This window comes from Oncorhynchus gorbuscha, linkage group LG06 (assembly GCF_021184085.1).
Source record: "Oncorhynchus gorbuscha isolate QuinsamMale2020 ecotype Even-year linkage group LG06, OgorEven_v1.0, whole genome shotgun sequence".
Classification (NCBI taxonomy): Eukaryota; Metazoa; Chordata; class Actinopteri; order Salmoniformes; family Salmonidae; genus Oncorhynchus; species Oncorhynchus gorbuscha.
The window spans coordinates 89,007,522-89,024,038 of record NC_060178.1 but is presented as its reverse complement, the minus strand read 5'-3'; the positions used below and the strand labels follow the sequence as shown (position 1 = coordinate 89,024,038).

Here is a 16,517-nt window from a genome sequence, read left to right as displayed (position 1 = left end):
CATCTCACTGCTTCTCTACTAAGAGATGGCATATATGCCAAATGGCCCCCTATTTTATATGTAGTGCACTACTTTTGATCAGGGACTATAGGGCAGTAGTGCACTAGATTGGGAATAGGGTGCCATTTGGGACATAGAAGAGGGAGAGAATGATCAATGATTATTTTTCAATCACAAATCTCAACTGGTTTGTTATATGGACCTTCATAAAGTGTGTGTGAGGTGAAGTCTAATTCAGAACTGAATGAACTTACGCTGTGTTTTCAATTACAGACTCCACTTTATAGGCTTATCTACTAGAGGACAGTCTCCTCTCTCATCTACAGTATATTAACAACCCCTTTCAGGACCTGTACAAATATTTACAATACATTAGCCCCCCTCCAATACAGCTTCAGAATTTAAAATGAGCCACAGGGGCGAAGACAATGAAAACATCATTCAGATTTTCCCTTGCAGGTTGTTATAGAGCATGGATCTACATTTTAATACGCAACATTAGGTTAGGATTTCTTTTTTCTTCTCATTTTGTTGGATGTTTGATACAAAAGAGGGATTAAGGGGATGAGATGTCAAAATACACAACGAAGGACAGATGGATGGCTTGAGTGCGCTAATGAAATGTCTTTCAGCGCTCAGGAGAGAAAGAGGAAGAGAACAGGGAGGAAGAGAAGACGAGAGAAAGTAAAGAGCCTTTTATTACTCTCCGGAAGCTTTCAGCAACTCTAAAACTGAGGCCTGTAAAGAGGTGTGATACATCTCGTGTACATTCACAGCCTGGTATAATCTGAAGAGGAGAACAGGGTCCCCCCCCAACCCCCAACTGGTACCCTATTCCCTACATCAGTGTTTCCCAAGCTCCTTCCTCTGGACCACAAGGGGTGCACATGTTGGTTTTTGCCCTAGAACTACACAGCTGATTCAAATAACCAACTCATCCATCTTTGATCATTTGAAAGGACAATGGACTTAGAAGTTCCGGGAAAAAATGGTAAATTAGGAACAGTTAAAAGGGCAGTGAATTCGGGGGTAGCCCCGACCCAAACCCAGAGCCAGCAACTGTCAAGCCAACACTTTAACCGTATGCGAAGAGGTTTGGCCCTCTTGGCGTAATGGTTAAGGTGTTGGCTTAACGGTCGCTGGACCTGGGTTTGAGTCCTGGTCCTGGTCAGGGCTACCCCCCGAATTCACAAAAACATACTTCATTGTTTGGTTTAATCATGTCACCCATTAACTGTGCCTAATTGACACATTTTTAGCTATAACTTCCCAAGTCTGTTGGAGTGGATCAGTTTAAACAAAGCGAGGTGTAGAATCACATCTATTTGATAGTATTCCCTGCCAAATAGGCTTTGTGCGATTGAGTCTCAGAGCTACACTTCCCCTGGCTTAGGAAATCCTCCTGCCAAACACACACGCACAAACCAGACATTGATTGTGTCAATTGTAGAACATTTCCTAGGATTCCTACCTGCAGGAAAACTAGTGGACATTGCTGGAAATACCAGTAAAAGCATAGTGCCTCAAATTGCCCAAACCTTCTGTCCCCATGCACACACCTTTTTCTCCCCATCATCCCATTCAGACTAGGAGAGAAGGAAGAGAAAGCAGGACTTCTTGCACTCTGCTGCTGCTGGGCCTGTAACTTAGCAGGCTGTATTGGAGCACAGTCAGTCCTGATCTCAGTGTATGTGCACTCAGCCTGTCTACCGGTCAGCTTCTAAATGAGTTTGACCTCAAATTCTTATCAGATGGATCAGCTGTTAAACCAACATCTTGATCAGTTTTTATCCACTACAAAAGGCCTATCCATTGGTGCAGCACAATGTTAACTGGAAAGGCAAGGGAACATCTATTGGGTATTGGGTGTAGGAGCTGGGAAATAGCAGTTAAAAGGTTCACCTTGACCTCGGGCACTTAGACAGGTGTGTGGTGCCGAGCTTGGAGTAGAATACTGATTTACCCTAGGCTGGGTCCTGAGGGACAAGAGGAAGCAAGTTACTGACAGAGTTATCACACACAGAGAGAGAGCGAGCGCAAGCGAAAGATCGACAGAGACAGAAGGGGGGGAGGAAAGACAGCCAGACAGAGATGGAGAGAGAGATGAGTGAGAATTTGTGTGAAAGACCAGAAAACAAAGGGAAATTAGATCATGGTGCCAGAGAGATTCAGAGAATGAGCAGCGTCAGCTACATTCTGAAGAGTTTCAACCCTTCACACAAGTCTACTATAAACAATTGACTGAAAAATCAAAACATTACTTTTATTTGTTTACAAACCAAAACAAAACAAAGCCTTGCCACCTGCAGCATTGTAAACATGATCATTTTAATACATGTATTTTTACATTTACATTTACATTTAAGTCATTTAGCAGACGCTCTTATCCAGAGCGACTTACAAATTTACACACGAGTGTCAAATTATGACAGGCAAATATTCAGAATATTTTATTTAAATTGCATGACTTTATTTGGTATAAAATACATTCATTGTATACATGTCCATAAAACGCAAACATTTTAATATTTAACACTGGTCTGTTTTGTGGTCAAATGTGCAAATATGCTTAAAAAGCTTACCCTGCTATTATTTGTGCCCTTCACATCTTCCCTTAAAATAGCTTACATTCTGTAGAACCAAGTGTCCTGTGTTCCCTCCACAGTGTGAACAAAAACAGCATGAACAGACTAACACAGCGTTGAACAGAAGATAAACAAATAAATATAGTGCAGTTCAGAAAGACTTAAAAAGATAGACTGCTAAATTATGTGGCCACAAGCAGCTCCACAAATATTGTGATGAGTGAGATTCTGGACTTCGCTCTCAGTCACACAATATCTGCTCATGCGCATGTGTTCGCTGGTAGCTACAAAGAGAGGAGAAGTTGAGCCTCGCGCTTCAATGCTCTTAGTTTTTGCGGAAATTGAATCACTATGGACCACTACCACGTCATGTTCCTGAGTCTCTTTAAATGAATGTGAAAGTAAGTGGCACATTTGATTTAGAAATTTCCTAGAACTATGTGCATGGAAACATTCACCAAAACTTAAAAACATCAATGTATTACTATACTCTATGGGCCTGTTCCCTGGACTATAAGGAATAAGGATATTGTCTTTTGAGCCTGCTGTTTAGTCCATGACTAACTAGCCTTAGTCTGTGTTCGGGAAACTGGCCCTAAATAATTTAATGGTAGCGATATTCTCCATTGTTTGCTTGAGATACATTGGACCCTTAACTGCCACTCAGTGAGCAAACACACACCCTGCCGTTCTCTCGATGAGAGTTAGGACCGGACAGAACTGGTACCCGTCTAAGCTGTAGTTCATTATGTTCTGTCCAGTCCTCTAGTCCTTGATCAGTGACCATTCAGACGTTTGACAAGTGATTAATCAGACAGGCGGCCTCGGAGGAGCAGCTGAAATGTAATTTCCATACTTCAGCCTGCTGCGGAGGAGGACATGAATTAGAGGCAGCAGACAGGACACTAGCTCCAGCTACCCCCCCCCCCCCTACTGCACTTCCATCAGCTTCAGCAACAGCACCTCTTTCAGGGTGACCTCTAGACCTCTCTCTCCTGGTCCTCCAGTCCTGAGACAGGATGATGTCCAGCCTGGTTGCTCCACCTAAGACCATACAGAAATAAGTTGTTCAACTGTTTTTGATGATTCATTTAAATAAACTGTATGGTTGAATTGTGTTTTAAATGGCCAAATAAATACCTTCGTCCCCGGCTCCATCTCCACACACACTGGTCGAGCTCCCAACCCCGTTTCGGACTATCACACATTGGACGTCAGAGAGGCAACGGAGGGTCACCCCCTTGAACTGGGCCTGGCGGGACAGCAGGGGGACGTGGTGGGGGGCGGGGTGGAACACTGTATCCTCCTAAGTGAACGAGTGAGTGAGTGCTTTGCGCATGGTATCCTCCTGCATAAATTAATGAATGTATTAATTTACTAAGAAATGTATTTGACATAGTTAATGTACCTGCACCAGTCCCAGGTGTGTGTCTGTGAGGAGGAGCTGGGCCCAGGGGTCAGGTCTGGGGTCAGGGGTCGTTGTCACACCAACACTGGTGTAAAGCAGCAGCCTAACCTCTCCCAGATGAGGCTTCTCTCTGAAAAGACTAAAATATTTTAGTTTTATTTTGATACAGTGCCTTGCGAAAGTATTCAGCCCCCTTGAACTTTGCGACCTTTTGCCACATTTCAGGCTTCAAACATAAAGATATAAAACTGTATTTTTTTGTGAAGAATCAACAACAAGTGGGACACAATCATGAAGTGGAACGACATTTATTGGATATTTCAAACTTTTTTAACAAATCAAAAACTGAAAGATTGGGCATGCAAAATTATTCAGCACCCTTAAGTTAATACTTTGTAGTGCCAACTTTTGCTGCGATTACAGCTGTAAGTCGCTTAGGGTATGTCTCTATCAGTTTTGCACATTGAGAGACTGACATTTTTTCCCATTCCTCCTTGCAAAACAGCTCGAGCTCAGTGAGGTTGGATGGAGAGCATTTGTGAACAGCAGTTTTCAGTTCTTTCCAGATTCTCGATTGGATTCAGGTCTGGACTTTGACTTGACCATTCTAACACCTGGATATGTTTATTTTTGAACCATTCCATTGTAGTTTTTGCGTTATGTTTTGGATCATTGTCTTGTTGGAAGACAAATCTCCGTCCCAGTCTCAGGTCTTTTGCAGACTCCATCAGGTTTTCTTCCAGAATGGTCCTGTATTTGGCTCCATCCATCTTCCCTGTCCCTGCTGAAGAAAAGCAGGCCCAAACCATGATGCTGCCACCACCATGTTTGACAGTGGGGATGATGTGTTCAGGGTGATGAGCTGTGTTGCTTTTACGCCAAACATAACGTTTTGTATTGTTGCCAAAAAGTTCAATTTTGGTTTCATCTGACCAGAGCACCTTCTTCCACATGTTTGGTGTGTCTCCCAGATGGCTTGTGGCAAACTTTAAACAACACTTTTTATGGATATCTTTAAGAAATGGCTTTCTTCTTGCCACTCTTCCATAAAGGCCAGATTTGTACAATATACGACTGATTGTTGTCCTATGGACAGAGTGTCCCACCTCAGCTGTAGATCTCTGCAGTTCATACAGAGTGATCATGGGCCTCTTGGCTGCACCTCTGATCAGTCTTCTCCTTGTATGAGCTGAATGTTTAGAGGGACGGCCAGGTCTTGGTAGATTTGCAGTGGTCTGATACTCCTTCCATTTCAATATTATCGCTTGCACAGTGCTCCTTGGGATGTTTAAAGCTTGGGAAGTCTTTTTGTATCCAAATCCGGCTTTAAACTTCTTCACAACAGTATCTCGGACCTGCCTGGTGTGTTCCTTGTTCTTCATGATGCTCTCTGTGCTTTTAACGGACCTCTGAGACTATCACAGTGCAGGTGCATTTATACAGAGACTTGATTGCACACCGGTGGATTGTATTTATCATCATTAGTCATTTAGGTCAACATTGGATCATTCAGAGATCCTCACTGAACTTCTGGAGAGAGTTTGCTGCACTGAAAGTAAAGGGGCTGAATAATTTTGCACGCCCAATTTTTCAGTTTTTGATTTGTTAACAAAGTTTGAAATATCCAATAAATGTCGTTCCACTTCATGATTGTGTCCCACTTGTTGTTGATTCTTCACAAAAAAAATACAGTTTTATATCTTTATGTTTGAAGCCTGAAATGTGGCAAAAGGTCGCAAAGTTCAAGGGGGCCGAATACTTTCGCAAGGCACTGTATATATATATATATATATATATATGACATCTACTTTGTACATGACACAGGTAATTTTTCCAACAATTGTTTACAGACAGATTATTTAACTTGTAATTCAATGTATCACAATTCCAGTGGGTCAGAAATTCACATACACTAAGTTGACTGTGCCTTTAAAAAACCTGGAAATTTCCAGAAAATTATGTCATGGCGTTAGAAGCTTCTGATAGGCTAATTGACATAATTTGAGTCACTTGGAGGTGTACCTGTATTTAGAGGCCTACCTTCAATCTCAGTACCTCTGCTTGACATCATGGGAAAATCAAAACAAAATCAGTCAAGACTTCAGAAAAAAATTGTAGACCCCCAGAAGTCTGGTTCATTCTTGTGAGCAATTTCCAAACGCCTGAAGGTACCACATTCATCTGTACAAACAATAGTACGCAAGTATAAACACCATGGGACCACACAGCCGTCATACAGCTCAGGAAGGAGACGCATTCTGTCTCCTAGAGATGAACGTACTTTGGTGCGAAAAGTGCAAATAAATCCAAGAACAGCAGCAAAGGACCTTGTGGAGATGCTGGAGGAAACTGGTACAAAAGAGTCTATATCCACAGTAAAACAAGTCCTATATCGACATAACCTGTTAGGCTGTGAAGCCACTGCTCCACAACCATCCATAAAAAAGCTAGACTACGGTTTGCAACTGCACATGGGGACAAATATCGTACTCTTTGGAGAAATGTCCTCTGGTCTGATGAAACAAAAATAGAACTCTTTGGCCATAATGACCATCGTTATGTTTGGAGGAAAAAGTGGGATTCTTGCGAGCCGAAGAACACCATCCCAACCGTGAAGCAGCATCATGTTGTGGGGGTGCTTTGCTACAGGAGGGACTGGTGCACTTCAAAAAATAGATGGCATCACGAGGGAGGAAAATTAGGTGGATATATTGAAGCAACATCCCAAGAAAGTCGGAAGTTAAAGCTTGGTCGCAAATGGGTCTTCCAAATAAACAATGACCTCAAGCATACTTCCAAAGTTGTGGCAAAATGGCTTAAGGACAACAAAGTAATGGTATTGGAGTGGCCATCACAAAGCCCTGACCTCAATCCTATAGAAATGTTGTGAGCTGACCTGAAAAAGTGTGTACGAACAAGGAGGCTGACAAACCTGACTCAGTTACACCAGCTGTCAGGAGTAATGGGCCAAAATTCACCCAACTTATTGTGGGACGCTTGTAGAAGGCTACCCGAAACGTTTGACTGAAGTTAAAAATTTTAAAGGCAATGCTACCAAATACTAATTGAGTGTATGTAAACCTCCGACCCACTGGGAATGTGATGGAAGAAATAAAAGCTGAAATAAATCATGCTCTCTATTTTTCTGACATTTCACATTCTTAAAGTAACTGACCTAAGACAGGGAATTGTTACTAGGATTAAATGTCAGGAATTGTGAAAAGCTGAGTTTAAATGTATTTGGCTAAGGTGTGTGTGTGTGTATATATATATATATATATATATATATATATATATATATGCTCAAAACAAAAGGGAACAATTAAACAACACTGATTGACAATAAATCTCACATGCTGTTGTACAAACGGAATAGACGACAGGTGGAAATTATAGGCAATTAGCAAGACACCCCCAATAAATGAGTGGTTCTGCAGGTGGGGACCACAATCCACTTCTCAGTTCCTATGCTTCCTGGCTGATGTTTTGGTCATTTTTAATGCTGGCGGTGCTTTCACTCTAGTGGTAGCATGAGACAGAGTCTACAACCCACACAAGTGGCTCAGGTAGTGCAGCTCATCCAGGATGGCACATCAATGCGAGCTGTGGCAAGAAGGTTTGCGGTGTCTGTCAGCGTAGTGTCCAGAGCATTGCGGAGCTACCAGGAGACAGGCCAGTACATCAGGAGATGTGGAGGAGGCCGTAGGAGGGCAACAACCCAGCAGCAGGACCGCTACCTCCGCCGTTGTGCAAGGAGGAGCAGGAGGAGCACTGCCAGAGCCCTGCAAAATGACCTCAAGCAGGCCACAAATGTGCATGTGTCTGCTCAAACATTCAGAAACAGACTCAATGAGGGTGGTATGAGGGCCAGATGTCCACAAGTGGGGGTTGTGCTTACAGCCCAACACCGTGCAGGACGTTTTTCCATTTGCCAGAGAACACCAAGATTGGCAAATTCACCACTGGCATCCTGTGCTCTTCACAGATGAAAGCAGGTTCACACTGAGCACGTGACAGACGTGACATTCTGGAGACGCCTTGGAGAATGTTCTGCTGCCTGCAACATCCTCCAGCATGACCTGTTTGGCGGTGGGTCAGTCATGGTGTGGGGTTGCATTTCTTTGGGGGGCGCATAGCCCTCCATGTGCTCGCCAGAAGTAGCCTGGCTGCCATTAGTTACTGAGATGAGATCCTCAGAACCCTTGTGAGACCATATATGCTGGTGTGGTTGGCCCTGGGTTCCTCCTAATGCAAGAACAATGCTAGACCTCATGTGGCTGGAGTGTGTCAGCAGTTCCTGCAAGAGAAAGGCATTGATGCTATGGACTGGCCCGCCCGTTCCCCAGACCTGAATCCAATTGAGCACATCTGGGACATCATGTCTCGCTCCACCCAACAACACCACGTTGCACCACAGACTGTCCACGAGTTGGCGGATGCTTTAGTCCAGGTCTGGGAGGAGATCCCTCAGGAGACCATCAGCCACCTCATCAGGAGCATCCCCAGACGTTGTAGGGAGGTCATACAGGCACGTTGGTGCCACACACACTGAGCCTCATTTGGACTTGTTTTAAGGACATTACATCAAAGTTGGATCAGCCTGTAGTGTGGTTTTCCACTTTAATGTGACTCCAAATGTGACTCCAAATTTATCAACCCATGGAGGTCTGGATTTGATTTCCATTGATCATGTTTGTGTGATTTTGTTGTCAGCACATTCAACTATGTAAAGAAAAAAGTATTTAATTAGAATATTTCATTCATTCAGATCTAGGATGTGTTATTTTAGTGTTCCCTTTATTTTTTTGAGCAGTATATATATATATATCTATTATATATTATATATCTATCTATTATATATCTATCTATTATATATCTATCTATTATCTATATCTATATCTATATATATATATATATATATATATACACACTTTACCTCTCAACTGCCCACTGACTTGCTTTCCTTGAAACACAGACACTGAATAGAAGAAATAGCGCTATAATATTTGAGCTATCCTTTCAAGAACAGGAAATACTACTACCTGGCCATGTTACTGTGTAGGAGGTAGACCAGGTCAGCTATGGTCTTGTGGAACTGGCCAGACAGCCTGAGACTACCACTACTACTACTACTACTACCACCATACCGGTTCATGTTGCCGTGGACCAGGTCAGCTATGGTCTTGTGGTAGACAGCCCAGGTTCATGTTGCCTAGGGTCCTGTGGGTCTTGTGGCCAGACAGCCTGAGACTACCACTACTACTACTACTACTACCACCATACCGGTTCATGTTGCCGTGGACGAGGTAGACCAGGTCAGCTAGGGTCCTGTGGAACTGGCCAGACAGCCTGAGACTACCACTACTACTACTACTACTACTACCGTACCGGTTCATGTTGCCGTGGACGAGGTAGACCAGGTCAGCTAGGGTCCTGTGGAACTGGCCAGACAGCCTGAGTTCAGCATTCAGCAGCAGGTCAGGTGCCTGGGCCTTCCAGTCCAGAGACAGAACCATTAGGTTCTCTACCAGGAGGGGGTGTTGGAACACTCTCTGGTCCCCAGGACAGAGGACCTCAAGCATGGTGTGGGTGAGGGCCTGGGTGAGGGTCTGGCTGTGGGTTTGGAGGTATAGGGTGCAACTGAAGCTTTGGTTAAAAAAATCAAATCTATATTTAAGCAACATTTCTTAGTAAACTACTTTACAATCTACTTATATTCAAGTGCTGGCCTATCTGGAAAAAAATGGACCGTTTGATTAACGACCGTTCTTGATCCACTGTTGGCTCCAAGCACCCATTTATTTGTTTAGAGGATAAGAGTTAAGCACCTTGGTCCTTTACCTGTGGGTGTAGAGGGTGAGGACACACTCCTCACTGGAGGCCTTGAGACGCAGGCTCTGACCGCCAAAACCCACCTGGATGGATATAAACTACATTACCAAAAGTATGTGGACACCTGCACATCAAACATCTCATTCCAAAATCATGGGCTGCGTGCTCGATTTTATACACCTGTCAGCAATGGGTGTGGCTGAAATGACCAAAACCACTCATTCAAAAGCCGTATATACACGGCCGTTCAGTTTGGGGTCACTTAGAAATGTCCTTGTTTTTGAAAGAAAAGCTCATTTTTTGTCCATTAAAAGAGCATCAAATTGATCAGAAATACAGTTTAGACATTGTAGTAAATGACTATTGTAGCTGGAAACGCCTGATTTTTTAAATGGAATATCTACATAGGTGTACAGAGGCCCATTATCAGCTACCATCACCCCTGTGTTCCAATGGCACGTTGTGTTAGCTAATCAAAGTTTATAATTTTAAAAAGGCTTAATTGATCATTAGAAAACCCTTTTGCAGTTATGTTAGCACAGCTGAAAACTGTTCTGCTGATTAAAGAAGCCTCACAAGTCCTCAACTGTCAGCTTCATTAAATAGTACCCAGAAAACACCAGTCTAAACATCAACAGTGAAGAGGCGACTCCGGGATGCTGGCCTTCTTGGCAGAGTTCCTCTGTCCATTGTCGGTGTTCTTTTGCCCATCTTAATATGGCTTTTCTTTGCAGCGCTGCCTAGAAGGCCAGCATCCTGGAGTCGCCTCTTCACTATCGACATTGAGACTGGTGTTTTGCGGGTACTATTTAATGAAGCTTCCAATTGAGGACTTGTGAGCCGTCTGTTCTCGTCCTCTTGCTCAGTTGTGCACCGGGGCCTCCCACTCTTTCTATTCTGGTTAGAGCCAGTTTGTGCTGTTCTGTGAAGGGAGTAGTACACAACGTTGTATGAGATTCTCAGTTTCTTGGCAATTTCTCGCAAGGAATAGCCTTCATTTCTCAGAACAAGAATAGACTGACGAGTTTCAGAAGAAAGGACATTTCTTCTGGCCATTTTGAGCCTGTAATCAAGCGATGGCTGTAATCAAGTGATTGTTGAGAGCCCCGAGACAAAAGTACAAAGGACTTTTATAGCCAAGATACACCCCTTTAAACATACATGACGATCAACAGATGTATAGAATGGGTCGTACTCTGGAATGACCTTTAGGTTTTATCACCCAAAAGACATGGTAAATCTCCTGTCAGTGCCATCTCCCAGAGGCCCATCCTCAGTAGAACACACACACAATAGTTATAAGAATACTCTTTTCTGATGCATAAAGCAACCATTTGATGCAATAAAAGTATTATAACATAATCTTGAAATGTTCCAACATAGTACGCCTACGTAGATATTCCTTATTTTTTTTATCAAATAAGCCGTTTCCAGCTACAATAGTAATTTACAACATTAAATGTTTACACTATTTCTGATCAATTTTAAGTTATTTTAATGGACAAAAAAATGTGCTTTTCTTTGAAAAACAAGGACAATTCTAAGTGACTCCAAACTTTTGAACGGTAGTGTATATAGTGAATATATTGAAAAATCTGGATGCTAATAAAGACAGATAAAAATGTTAGTAGATACAAAGAAAAATGATTCATTGGTAGAACAATAACATTTATATTATATACATTTTTTCAAATAAAAAAACAGCCTACCAGGATCTCTTTAACCTGTAGCAGGGGGAGGTGTTGGAACACTGTCAGAGGCGTTGTCTGATCTGTCGTGTCAGGGTCAAAGGTCAGGGCGTAGAGGCAGGACTCCAATAGGAGAACAAGGGCGAGGTGTGGGTGGGGCTGGCTGCAGTTAGCCACGCCCAGCCAGTAGAGAGCCAGTAGTCTCTGTGAGGTGAAGACGGAGGGGAGGACAGACTGGAGACAGCCCAGGAGGTTGGATACGGGAAGGGACTGGAGTTTAACCAGAGCCTCTGGGAACTCAATCAGGCTCTGAAAGAAAGAGAAAATGGTTTACTTTATTAAAACAATGTTACATATGTGCGTTCAGTTTGATTCAACGTTTGCTACGTTGCTTGATGTTTGCACTGAACGACACGTTTACCCAAAACGGTGCACATCGTTCTTCAGCAGCCTTTACGGTGTGGCCAGATCAATATGGGTATGACCACTTGAAATCGTAAAACTTGTGCAGAAAACACCATACAAAATCTCCCTCTGGGCCACCATAATCACACTGTTCTGGTCGTTAAATACAGTGCCATCTCCATTGAATTAAACGTTGGAAACCGTTTCCTCGTAGTGAACGCACCCATGGTATCAATAGCAGCGAAGGCTTTATTATTTAATCACAATTATTCTATGTTTTTTTACGAAAAGAAAACACACCCCATAATACACCTGAACATCATCAGTCCTCTGATTTCCATGCCCAGGAATAAAGATATTCTCTGGGCCTGTGGAACTGGTGTTGTTACGCTGCTCTGGAGGGGGCTGTGACTTGGTGCTCTTTGCTCCACAAGTGACACAATGTTTGTCCTCCACAATCTCGATCTGGTCCTTTGATGGCCACAGCACCTTCTTGGTTATACTCTGTTCCTCTGACTTAGCTAGAGATTCCTCTCTGCCCTCCTGCTCCAATGAACACTCCAATACTCTGACAGGACTCTGTTCCTCCAACTTAGCTAGATCTTCATCTCCACCCCCGTGCTCGGATGTACACCCCACTTCTCTGATGGGACTCTGTTCCTCCGACAGAGCTTGAGCTTCTTCTTTGCCCTCGTGCTCTGATGTACACTGCAGTTCTCTGATTGGACTCTGTTCCTCCGACAGAGCTTGAGCTTCTTCTTTGCCCTCGTGCTCTGATATACACTGCAGTTCTCTGATGGGACTCTGTTCCTCCGACTTAGCTAGAGCTTCCTCTTTGCCCTCCAGCTCCGATGTACACTGTAGTTCTCTGATGGGGCTCTGTTCCTCCAATTTAGGTAGAGGTTCCTCTCTGCCCTCCAGCTCCGATGTAGACTCCACTTCTCTGATGGGACTTGGTTCTTCTGACTTAGCTAGAGCTTCATCTCCACCCCCGTGCTCTGATGTACACTGCAGTTCTCTGATGGGACTCCATTCCTCCGACATAGCTAGAGCTTCCTTTCCACCCTCCTGCTCCAATGTACACTCCTGTTCTCTGATGGGGCTCTGTTCCTCCGACATAGCTAGAGCTTCCTCTCTACCCTCCTGCGCCGATGTAGACTCCACTTCTCTGATGGGGCTCTGTTCCTCCAATTTAGGTAGAGGTTCCTCTCTGCCCTCCTGCGCCGATGTAGACTCCACTTCTCTGATGGGGCTCTGTTCCTCCAATTTAGGTAGAGGTTCCTCTCTGCCCTCCAGCTCCGATGTAGACTCCACTTCTCTGATGGGGCTCCATTCCTCCGACATAGCTAGAGCTTCCTTTCCGCCCTCCTGCTCCATTGTACACTCCTGTTCTCTGATGGGACTTGGTTCTTCTGACTTAGCTAGTGCTTCCTCTCTGCCCTCCAGCTCCGATGTACACTCCACTTCTCTGATGGGGCTCCATTCCTCCGACATAGCTAGAGCTTCCTTTCCGCCCTCCTGCTCCATTGTACACTCCTGTTCTCTGATGGGACTTGGTTCTTCTGACTTAGCTAGAGCTTCCTCTCTGCCCTCCAGCTCCGATGTACACTCCACTTCTCTGATGGTCCTCTGTTCCTCCGACTTAGCTAGAGCCTCCTCTTTGCCCTCCTGCTCCGATGTACAAGCCAGTTCACTGATGGGACTGTGGTCCTCTGTTCTCCAATCCACTTCTTTACCTGTGCTCTGTTTATTTGCTAATTCTATGGTGTTGTGGGCTGGGTACAGGCTCAGTACTGTGCTGAGGACAGTGTTGTGGACTAGGGGCAGTTTTATTTCTGGTGTTTTGTTGAGGTCAATATCTTTCTGCTGGAGTCCAGTTGACTCCACTGGCTGTAGAACCTGAGTGAGCTTATTGTGAATGATCCCGAAGTCTTGAGTTAGCTCTGTGCTGATGTGATGCACAAACGGCAGCTCACTGACCATAGAGAACACCTGACTGTCTCGGACCAGGGAGTACATGTGACTCTCTCTGACCAATGAGAAGACCTGGCTATCTTTGACCACCGACAGCACCTGACTTTCCCTCACAACCTGACTGGACCAGTTGGAGCTGGCTCCTCCCCCAGCTCCAGGCTGCAGACTCCTAGCCCCTCCCCCAGCTGCGGGCTGCAGAACTCCTGTACCTTCCCAGACCTGCTGCAGGATCCTGGGGGTGGAGCTGCGAAGGAGACGGCCTGTGTCCGGAAACATCCAGGAGAGCCCCCTGCTGACCAGAGAACCCATCCCAGAGACCTCTTCCCCCAGAGAGTCTAGCTCCTGCTCCCCTCCAATCCCAGAGATCTGGCATACCCTTCTAACCAGAGCACTTAGTCCAGAGACAGAGAACTGGTTCTCCTCCTCTGGCTCCTCCTTCCGCTCCTCCTCCTCCCTAAACACCCTGCTAACCGGAGCGCCCAGCCTGAAGCTCTGCTCCACCTCTTCCCTCCTAGCCCCAGCATCCCCCTCCTTGTCATTCTCCCTGTGGCCCTCCACCGTCATCCTGGATCGATCCATCATGACACGACTGAACTGGCCCTCCAAAGCCTCTAGCGGTAGGCCGCGTACCGCCTGGCTGTGTCTGTGTCTGTCCTGCCGAGTGGCAGTGTGTGTTGCCTGGCTGCAATTGTGTGTGTCAATCTGAGACAGAGAGGCAGTGTGTGTTGCCTGGCTGTGATTGTCGAGCTGAGACACAGAGGGTGTGCGTGTGTCAAACCGAGAGGGAGAGGTCTGTGTGTATGTTGAGCTGCTGCTGGCCTGTGGGAGGTGGGCACGGTCCGTTCGTTCCTCCGTCCACCCATCTATTCCTCCTGCGTCTCCTCTCTGCAGATAGGATACAGCAGTGCTTAATGAGGTCCCTGCAGGGCCACCGTAGCGGGCTCCGGCCCTGGACAGGTCTCCTCTGCAGCAGTCAGTTGCCAGGACCCCTCCCAGGACCCTGCAGCCATCAGGTAGGCCTGACAGGACACCTGGGCTCTTGTTAGCAGGCCCCAGTAGCCCCTTCGGCCCAACGGTACATACATCAGTCTGCTGGACCAGGAGGACAGGTGTCTGCTGGAGGGCCCGGTTCCTTTCCTCGTCTCTGTCCCCAGGTTCAGACCAGGCCTCCTCACCCCAATAGAGTCCTCCCTCTTCCCTCACTCTACGCAGAGGTAGAGCTCCCTCCAGCCACCTATCAGACACTCCAACCCCAGACGCTGATTGATGACACAAGTCCCACTCTTCCACCACCTCTCCTTCCAATCCCTGCTGCAGGCTGTCCCATTCCAAGGCAGTGGGAGTGAGAGTGGGGTTGGAAGTGAGTGTAGGAGTCCCTGTCCGGTGGACTGGGGAGGCCCTGGCCCTCCTCTGGCTCTCTACATTAGTACTACTGCAGGGACGTTCATGGCCCTCAGCTGCACCGAAGCTCCACCCGTATACCCCAGCCTGCAGATGCTGAAGGGCTCCGGCTCCAATCTGAAGAGGTACAGCATAACATGCTGAAGGATGACGAGAGACAGGAGCCTCCATAGGCATGGCCTTTGTCTGGGTGAGAGAGAAAAACATGATAAATAACTTCTGCTTCATGTTTCACATTTTTGAAACAAGTCATTCCTCATAACCAGGTAGCCTGCTTGTTTAAAAAAGAAATTGTTCATCCGAAAGTAAAAGGACTGATAAGAAAGCCACAGTTAACCCACATTGCCAATGAAAAAAAAAAAACCTTTTCAAGTATTTATTAAAGCATGTCTGTTTTCTTCTGTAGAAAAAACATTAATCAAAGCATTAACAAGCCAATGGAGTGAGGATCAGAGAGAGGGGGGAGCGGGAGAGAGAGAGACGGGGAGAGATGTAAATACACTAACGTCTTGCTTTGTGTACAATGTGCTATCACAAAACGCTAGTCGTTTTCTCTGAGGTGGGCTCTGAAAACCCTGCAGGAAGGTAATGGGTTTGAAATATGTGCATATTAAACAAAGAAAACAAGCCAAGGGAACAGGCATTTCATGCTCCATAAAAGTCTGTATTAGGCTGTGTGTGCGTGCGTGAATGCATTAGGCCGAGGCAGGGGAGAGGAATAGCCATTACATTATTATCTAACAATTTGCAAAGATGTGAAACCCGACCTGACTAGAGCTGAGATGGCGACGTTCAGAGCACTCACATACACATGGAATAATGTATTGGGCATGCTGTGGAGATAGATACGCAGCCTACACCATAGTCTGAGACAACATGTGAAGTGGGTTTATCTTAAACACTTAATCTCTATTTTACCTTTTTGTTAGAAACATTTTGCAAATTCGCCCCATTGTTAGTTAGTAAAAGGTTTGCCCATCCACTAGCACAGTATCCATCTATGAATGTACGTGTTTATGTCACTGTGTGTGTACGTACCATAACCGTACAGCTCTGTAGTTGAGGAGAGAGCACAGAGCTCCTCTGTTGTCTAGAGTCTCCCTTCTCTCCTGCTTCAGCGAACACATCCATCCTGTTGCTGGAGAAGGAGGTAGCCATATAATTAAGAATTAGAACACTAGAAATCATCCATATTGGTAAAGTAATTTAATAGGATCTCGATAC

General features: G+C 45.2%; 1 protein-coding gene across 4 annotated transcripts in view; it reads right to left on the bottom strand.

Moving 5' to 3' along the window:
• Nucleotides 1-2,329: 2,329 nt before the first annotated feature.
• The window catches only part of LOC124038503, a 73,220-nt gene continuing 59,032 nt past the window's right edge, over nt 2,330-16,517 (bottom strand). For 2 of the 4 annotated variants that reach the window (XM_046354475.1, XM_046354476.1), the window contains exons 19-26: nt 16,332-16,431; nt 12,219-15,479; nt 11,535-11,822; nt 9,835-9,908; nt 9,382-9,606; nt 3,994-4,123; nt 3,726-3,891; nt 2,333-3,629 (exon numbers count right to left, since the gene is read on the bottom strand). In XM_046354475.1, coding sequence (XP_046210431.1) covers nt 3,373-3,629; nt 3,726-3,891; nt 3,994-4,123; nt 9,382-9,606; nt 9,835-9,908; nt 11,535-11,822; nt 12,219-15,479; nt 16,332-16,431 — 4,501 coding nt within the window. In that variant the 3' untranslated portion in view covers nt 2,333-3,372. Of the gene's footprint in view, nt 3,630-3,725; nt 3,892-3,993; nt 4,124-9,381; nt 9,607-9,834; nt 9,909-11,534; nt 11,823-12,218; nt 15,480-16,331; nt 16,432-16,517 lie in introns of all 4 variants that reach the window. The other 2 variants (XM_046354478.1, XM_046354477.1) reach the window with 2 other exon arrangements.